The sequence below is a fragment of the Frankliniella occidentalis genome, unplaced genomic scaffold (assembly GCF_000697945.3).
Source record: "Frankliniella occidentalis isolate FOCC.00 unplaced genomic scaffold, Focc_3.1 Scaffold89, whole genome shotgun sequence".
Taxonomy (NCBI): domain Eukaryota; kingdom Metazoa; phylum Arthropoda; class Insecta; order Thysanoptera; family Thripidae; genus Frankliniella; species Frankliniella occidentalis.
In genome coordinates this window covers 913,199-920,822 of record NW_026267218.1, presented here as the reverse complement: position 1 = coordinate 920,822, position 7,624 = coordinate 913,199, and the positions used below count along the sequence as shown (strand labels likewise).

The 7,624-nt window shown below is 58.9% G+C and overlaps 2 protein-coding genes across 5 annotated transcripts in view; both read right to left on the bottom strand.

The window, feature by feature from the left end:
- LOC113209367 (somatomedin-B and thrombospondin type-1 domain-containing protein-like) overlaps positions 1-7,624 on the bottom strand; it is a gene marked incomplete at its 3' end in the record, with an annotated part of 195,332 nt that overhangs the window by 13,306 nt on the left and 174,402 nt on the right.
- LOC113215718 (uncharacterized) lies at positions 328-7,604 on the bottom strand. 4 transcript variants are annotated; one of them, XM_026435381.2, is made up of 4 exons: positions 7,475-7,604; positions 4,703-4,924; positions 2,166-4,618; positions 328-1,970 (listed from the first exon to the last, which is right to left on the bottom strand). In XM_026435381.2, the coding sequence occupies exons 2-4, from the start codon at positions 4,732-4,734 to the stop codon at positions 397-399; spliced, it is 4,059 nt and encodes a 1,352-aa protein (XP_026291166.1). In that variant the 5' UTR covers positions 4,735-4,924; positions 7,475-7,604; the 3' UTR covers positions 328-396. The 4 variants fall into 4 exon arrangements, with proteins under 4 accessions (XP_026291166.1, XP_026291167.1, XP_026291169.1 ...); XM_026435382.2 differs by having other exon boundaries at positions 4,703-5,094; positions 7,475-7,576; XM_026435384.2 differs by having other exon boundaries at positions 7,436-7,566.

Below are 7,624 nucleotides of genomic sequence, written 5' to 3'. Positions count from 1 at the left end.
AGAGAGAGAGAGAGAGAGAGAGAGAGAGAGAGAGAGAGAGAGAGGGAGAGGGAACACTTTGTGCCCGCACCTGCAGCGCCGGCGCGAGTCAGCTTGAGAAACCCAACAATCTATAAGTTGAATAATTGTTTTGTGTTGGGTAATGGTAATGTTTTTTAAAAGTGTCGTCAGTTGTAGTTGTAACGAGTCGAAAATGCATTGTAATCGCGTTAAGTACACAGCAGAGCTCTGTTGAACGACGACCACCCTACCCTATCGTGACTGTTAGGTGTTCATGCGTATTCATGGCTAAATAGGGGGGATCTAGGTAAAACAAAAGGGTGTTCATAAACAAGAATATTTTTTTTATTTTTAGATTTCCTCGCCATCAATATACAATCACAGTTCTCCGAGCTACTACAATGACAGTAGCCGTAGAGACTCCTCCGCCTGGCTTAGAACGGGGTCCTGCAGCCGCCGGAGTGACTCCCTGAGCACCTTCTTCATCTCCTGGACGGGGTGCCCCCGCCCGTACAGTGCGGTCCACGAGCGACTGGCGGGCTCCACAAGATCCAGCGCCGCCCGCACCATGTCGCGCACGTCCGTCACATCCTTGCCGGCCAGCTCCATCAGCCGCGTGTTCTCCATGTACCGGAGCAGCTCGCGGAACACACTGGAGGGGGCGTCGTACCTGACACAACACTGCAAAGCGGTGCACTTATTGGTGCACTCCACGCTGTACACGGTGACGTTGCGCGGCGTCACACTCCGCCTGTCCTTCACTGTCCTGCTGTAGTGCAGCTCCAGCAGCTGCAGCTCCCGCTCCAGGATGTACCTCACCACCTCCAGCGAGCCCAACGGCACAGCGCAGTGCAGGGCTGTCCACCCGTTAGGATTCACGTGCTGCAGCAGGTCCAGGCGCTCGCGCTGCTGTTGCTTCGTGAGCTGGCTGGCCGGCACGAGGAGCTTCACCACGGCCAGGTGCCCCCGCAGTGCAGCAGCCATCAGTGGTGTGAAGGAAGGCTTACTGCGGTCGAACAGGCGGGCGCCCTCCTTGACCAGCCACCGCACCACCTCTGCGTGTCCTCTGGTTGCAGCCCGCCTGAGAGGCGTCACATCAGGTTCATCACGCGTCCCCGCGTCCTTGTCCGCGCCCAGCTGCACCAGCCGCTGCAGGGCCTCCAGGTGGCCTCTCCCTGCCGCCACACACAGCGGTGGGTCCTCCTCCCCCCGGCCCTCCCACAGCAGTCCCAGCTCCGCTCTCCTCCCTGCGTCCTGCTCCGCCTGCGTGTGGTCCCACAGGGCGTTGATCACTTCCACGGAGCCGGTATGAGCCGCCAAGTGCAGCGCAGTGTCAGAGTCCTTGTCGCGCTGCAGCGGGTCAGCCCCGCGGCTCAGCAGGGTGCGCACCAGGGCAGCGCGACCGTTTGCTGCGGCGATGGATAGGGCAGTTTTCTGGTTGTAGATGTCGAGCTCCAGCCGCACAGCATCCGGCCAGTGCACCAGCAGCTCGTCGGCGACCTCAGTGCTGCCCCCCTCAGCCACTCCGCCTACGCACCACTGCGCCACCGCGCTGTCCAGCTGCGCGCTGCGCCTCTTCAGCTCGGCCGTGAGGGTGGAAAACACGTCTAGGTGGTGCTGCAGCCCGGCGTAGCCAGCACCGCCGGCAGCGCGCCAGCAGTCGACATGCGAGGGCTGCGGGAGCAGCAGGGACGGGTCCAGGAGGAGGCTCACCACGGGGGCGCTGCCGGCCGTGGCTGAAAGGAAGAGCGGGGTGCACCCCTCCTTGACAGACTCGTACCGCGCGCCGGCCTGCAACAACGCGCGCACCGCGGCTTCGTGGCCACCGCGTGCAGCCAGGTGCAGAGGTGTGAAGGGGGTGCCGTCCTTATCGTTGAGGTCGTAGTGAGGAATGAGCGCCAGGATCACGTCGGCCCGCCCGGCGAACGCCGCGGTGTGAAGAGGAGAGCACCCGTAATCACAAGGCGCCACTGCAACAGGAACACGCGCAATTAGAAACATTTAGATGAAGCAATAACACAAAATAAGTTTATGTTGCTGTCTCTTAGGACTAGGCGGCCACACAACGCAGCTGCTTATTTAACAGCCATGTAGGGGTGATAGGAAATTAAGCGCAAGATCCCTGGGCTAAAACAGAATAATGCACCCCTGCTTTGTGTACTCACCCCGGCCCGCAGCGAGCAGCAGCTTGGCGACCTCCCCGGTCCCAGCGCAGTGCAGCGCGCTCCGCCCCTCCCAGTCCAGGGCGAGCGGGTCCACGGCTTTGGTCTTTAGCAGCCAGCCCACCAGGCTGGCCCGGCCGGCCTCGGCGGCGGCGTGCAGCAGCGTGCGGCCCCGGCAGTCCCTGCTGGAGATGTCCACGCCGAGCCCCGCGGCGCGCTGCACCTCGGCCAGGTCTCCCCTGCGCGCGCCGCGGAACATGTCGTCCTTGAGCCTGGCCAGCCGCAACACCTCAGCGTTTACGACTGCCGCGGCTGCCGGCTCCTGCACCCTGGGTGCCACGTCCCGGCGGTCAGCGACTAGGCTGCGGCTATCAAGAAGAAGGACCCAGAGGCTGCCACATTCCATTCGCGTGGGAAACAAGAGCGTCATGGCCAGGTCCTTGTGGTTCAGGTAGTTCCTCAACTGGCGGCCGAACAAGGCGGGCTCGTGCGCGACCAGCAGTGGCGGAGCTCGGTCGTCCTTGTACCAGCGGGAGGCCAGCGCCTGCAGCCCGCCCTCTATGGCGTACTGCCTTACCGGCCCCTCATGGTTGGAGTCATGATCAATGGCCTCCAGGGCGGAGAGGCCGCGCTCAATGGCGCAGCGAGACGCCTCACCAGAGCCACCACCGATACAACTTGACTCATTCAGGTCGGCTTGGAAGTTACTCAGGCCTTCAGCACATTTCCATTCCAAGAGTTGAATAATTCTAAGAAAATCTTGCGGGCAGTGTTGTAGCACAGCCTTATACACCTTGTTGTTGTGATCCGCAAGTGGATTAAGTTGAGGGGGCGTTTTTAGAAAAACATCAATCCTATCTTTGTGGCGCAGCAAGTCTCTTAATTCTCTAATGATTTTTTCTAGTTCCTCGTCGTTTCTTCCTGTGTTTGCAGCTTCAAGTATTTTTTTCACTTCCCTGTAAATCACATTCGTGTCGGACGTCACACAATTACTTCGTAATGATGTATTCACTCTGCCGCTTTGCGCCATATCAATAAGATTCTTCCCCTTCTTTGCCCATAAATCAGATTCAGCCTCCGTAAGCATGGCTGAGACCGTGTGCAGCACTCTCCCCAGTTCCTCCTCCAACCCCTCTCTCCGCCACTCTTCAGAATCCAGGTCCGACATGGTCAGAGCCTCCGCGTTACTCACGGGTGCCCCGGGTGCCACTACTTTAGGGTGCTCCTGAACGTCACGGATCCCACTGCACAACAACTTGAGGATGCCTTCCGGGGCCGTCAGCTCCAGGAGCTTGGTGTAGCGACCGGACAAGTTGGGTGACGACCACGTGTTCTTCATCTTCTCGCCGGCTAGGAAAAGACCTCTTCGCAAAGCCAGCCACCCCCACTCCTCCCAGCTCTGCGAGGGTAGTCGCAAGGCGGCGATGGCGGCCTCGAGGGCCTCTACGACCTCGTCGAGTGAGTGCCAGTCCCGCAGCAGCGCGAAGTCCTCGCGGATGGCCTTCAGTGGCTGGTCACCAGAAGCCTTGGCTGTTACTACGGCCCTCTCCCCTTTAGGGGCCTTCTTCATTTCCTCCACAGCTGCTTCCCTGTCTAGGCGACTTATGTATGTAGTCCTCAGATTCTTCACCTTCTCCAGGAAGAACTCCAGGTGCACTCTTAGTCTGTCCCTGCTGGCCACGAGGAATGCCAGGGTCTTGTAGACGGTCCGCGCCTCGACGAACGTCACCAGGAGGTACTCAAACTCCTCCCAGGGCACCTCGCCGTAGGACCGGTAGAAGTGCCCCTTCAGCTCGCGGATGGCAAGGGCCGAGAGCGTGGCCAACTCCACGGCCTCGTCCTCCTCCTCGCCGTCGCGTCCGAGCAGGTCGAGCAGGCGCGGCAGGTACTCGTCCAGCAGCCGGTCCACCAGGCCCCACAGCGCGTCCCAACCTAGGGGCTGCTCCCTGCTCAGGAGCTCCGAGTAGCCGCGCAGAAGACGCTTCAGAAGTTTTTGTATTTTGTTCCTCAGGAACACGCCCTGGTCCCGGGCTTGGCCACACGCCGCCTCCAGACTGTCCCTCTGCACCTGGACGTTCGTCACTGTGCGGAGTAAGAACTCCGCGCCCTCCACGCAGTTGACCCTCAGTAGCATGCGGCTCAGCTCCTCGGTGGTAAACGGCCCATACCCATAGCGCAGCTTCACCATAAAGTCGACTGCCCGCCGCTGCATGTCCCTGCTCAGGGGCAGCCTCTGCACGCGCGCCCTGCGCCACGCCGCGGCCAGACTGTCCTCCCTCAGACGACCGTCCGCTACCATTTGCACTAAGTATTTCAGCTGCTCCTCGTTGCCGGCCCGCATCGCCTCCAGCAGCGCGTCGCTCAGGGCCTCGGCAATCGGCTGTCCGCGGCCGGATCGCAGCGCGACGGTCACGTGCAGCAGGTTCCGCACGCGGGCCGCGCGGTGCGACCTCAACCTGCCGAGGGGGAGAGGCACGAGGGTGAGTGAATAAGTCGACCAAAGCAGTGCGTCAGACAGACAACAACAAGCTGGGGCTCACCATGCTCTGGGGTCTTCTTCTTGCTCGGCCATCGCTGGAGGAGGCGCTGGTCGTGGCGGCCGCGCCAGTGACGTAGGCGGCGGCTACAGATGGCGACGCGACTTACGAGTCGCGTCATCCGAACCCGAGCCGAGAGTGCGGCGAGGTGTAGTGCTTCAACACTGGTTGCAACGGCCTCTTTGGGGGTGCCGGATGGGCGGGCCACGCGGGCCAGCGCATTTTCTGGGATGAATAATGTCATTAAAAATGATCCTTGTAAGAGGGCTAACCCAAAATGAGCCGTGCGGTCCATGGTCCACTGTGCACAGTGGACCATCCATCGATGCTAGCAGCGAGTCTGCCGGACTCGTTTCGGCGCACGGATCATTTGGGCAGGCAGCGGGCGTGCGAACCTGGCGGTGGGAGGTTATTGTAGTAAAAATGAAGTAAAAGATGCAAACGATGAAGTTATTATTACTGAAGAATATAGAAATTAAGAAAAACAAGAATGTTGCCAGCAGTGCTTGCAAGCGGAGCGTGCAACATTTTTTTAAATTCCGAATCTGCATTTTTTGCTACTCTGGTCAAAGTATCGGGTGGCTGATTAACCCCGCTCATTTCTGTAGTTATGCTGTACCGCACGGACTAGTGCGAACGGGGCTTGCCTATCGCCCCTGCCCACGGCGCCTTACGGGTCGAGCGAGTAGGCAACCCGCCCGCACTCGTGCGTGCGGTACAGTATAAATCGAGGGGGCAATAACTCCCTTTTGAAGTGTACACATGATTAACGAAATTCTTGATTCCCAGTGATTCCCGTGCATTTATAATCATTCCTTAGATTTTTCAGTGTAGAAAAAGCTTATTTCGACTAATTTGTACCAATTCCTCTAGTTTTCCGCTTAGTTTAAACGATTTCTGCTGATTTCGATTATTTTTTATCCTGGTGATTCCCAGGCAGGTGTACACATGATTCCCTCCCGGAGTTGTTGCCCCCTCGGTATAACTACAGAAGTGAGCTGGGTTAATCATCTACCTGGCGTACCTAGGCCATAGCCATCATGATTCGCCCTCACCTAAAAATTTTCCCTGACCCAAATTAAATACCAGGTGGCTGATTAACCCCGCACACTTTTGTACTATGCAACCCGCCCGCACGGCTCCATCCGGGACTGCATACCCACCAGGCGCTGGGGACCGGCTCCAAGCGCCAGCGCGTCGCTCCGCCACTGTTGTTGCAGCCACCGCCCTGGTGCGTTACAAAGGGGTTGTTCGCGGTTTCTAGAGGGTTCCCGCGAGTCCGCGGGGGTAACTCGCGATATCGCGGGGGTAAATCGCGGGTCCGCGGGGGTGACTCGCGGGTGCACGGGGGTACCTTGTGGGTCCGCGAGGGTAGCTCGCGGGTCCGCGGCGCTAGCTGACGGCAATCGCGGACCGCGAGCAACCCCCGCGGCAGGATCCGCGGACCGCGAGTTTCGCCCACGGACCCGCGTGCTACCCTCGCGGGCCCGCGAGTTACCCCCGCAGACTCGCGGCAACTCCCGGAAAACCACGAACAACCCCTTTGTAACGCACCAGGGCGGTGGCTGCAACAACAGTGGCGGAGCGACGCGCTGGCGCTTGGAGCCGGTCCCCAGCGCCTGGTGGGTATGCAGTCCCGGATGGAGCCGTGCGGGCGGGTTGCATAGTACAAAAGTGTGCGGGGTTAATCAGCCACCTGGTATTCCTGACTTTTCTCTGACTTCCATGACCGGTGTGACCCCGGGAATGCCGATATGAAGTCCATACACAGTTTCACTTTGAACGCCCTGATGGAAGGCAACCCAACGCACAACTCAGGTCTAGAGGTGTGCGAACAGTTCGAATTCGAATCGAATCAAGCTCGATTCGATTCGATTTCGAAACAAGCCACTTCGAAATCGAACAATTCGGGTGAATCAAAATCTTCTTGTTCGAAATCGAAACAAAAACTGGCCAGACTGCACGCTCGATGACGTCTGCCAGAATTTCAGGCCCACCATTTCTAAAGATAAAGATAATATTGACTGCCTTTCTTAAGTGCGGTTTTTATTGCTATCAAATGATTCGATTCGAATCCGAAATAGTATAATTGGATTCGATTCGAGGTTAAATTTGTAAGATTCGATTCGATTCGAGGAAAAATATTGAAGATTCGATTTCGAAAATGGGTATTCGCACACCTCTACTCAGGTCGGCAGCGCCCTAAAGTTTCCCCGGGTTACCCCGCATTTTCTTTTCGACTTTCCTTGTATTACACCTGTTGGATTATCCAACGGCTGTCAGCCGGATTACCCTAGTGGTTTCCCGCTCGGTTTTACTTGTCGCCCGTCCGAGCCCGCACACACCCATCGCACGACTCTGGCCGGCAGCCAGCCGGCGGCGCGGACTCGACGCGCTTTAGTCCCCCCCCCCCCCCACACACAAACTGATCCCGCGACCTTGAGGCCGCCGCGGTTGCACAAGCAAGGCGCGCGGCCGCCGCCCCCCGCCGCCGCTGGGCAACATAACCTCACTTGCCGTCCTTTAGAAACGGAAAGCAAATGATGACGCGCCCCCATTCTTACGCCAAGTTCTCGTTTAATCACTGGCGTCTTTTCCCTGTAAGTTTGAAGTCTGTCGACCAACGAGCAGCCCTATTTGACAACTTTCGTGTATGCGGCTCCTCGGCTTCCGCACGACGTCGCTTGTCCGAGCCGGCCCCTCGCCAGCTGCTGCTGCACTCACACTCACACTCACCGAGGCAGGCACCCCTTTGTGGTTCAAACTCGTGCTTACCGACGGAACGTTTCCTATGAGCGGGCGACTCAGTCAGTAGCGCCAGCGACACGCCCGCCGCTCCCGAGCGTCGGCTCCCGACCCGAGCCCGCGGGCCGAACTTGCGTGAGCGGTGGCGGGCGTGGTGGGGGCACCAGAGCCCCCCCCCCC

What these genes read in the sequence shown, in the direction of transcription:
- LOC113215718 (XM_026435381.2), bottom strand. Translation starts at nt 4,734, where the DNA reads ATGGCCGAGCAAGAAGAAGACCCCAGAGCATG. An exon ending in GAAGAAGACCCCAGAGCATG is followed by an intron (nt 4,619 to 4,702) that starts GTGAGCCCCAGC and finishes CCCCCTCGGCAG; the next exon opens with GTTGAGGTCGCACCGCGCGG. An exon ending in GCTGCTCGCTGCGGGCCGGG is followed by an intron (nt 1,971 to 2,165) that starts GTGAGTACACAA and finishes TTCCTGTTGCAG; the next exon opens with TGGCGCCTTGTGATTACGGG.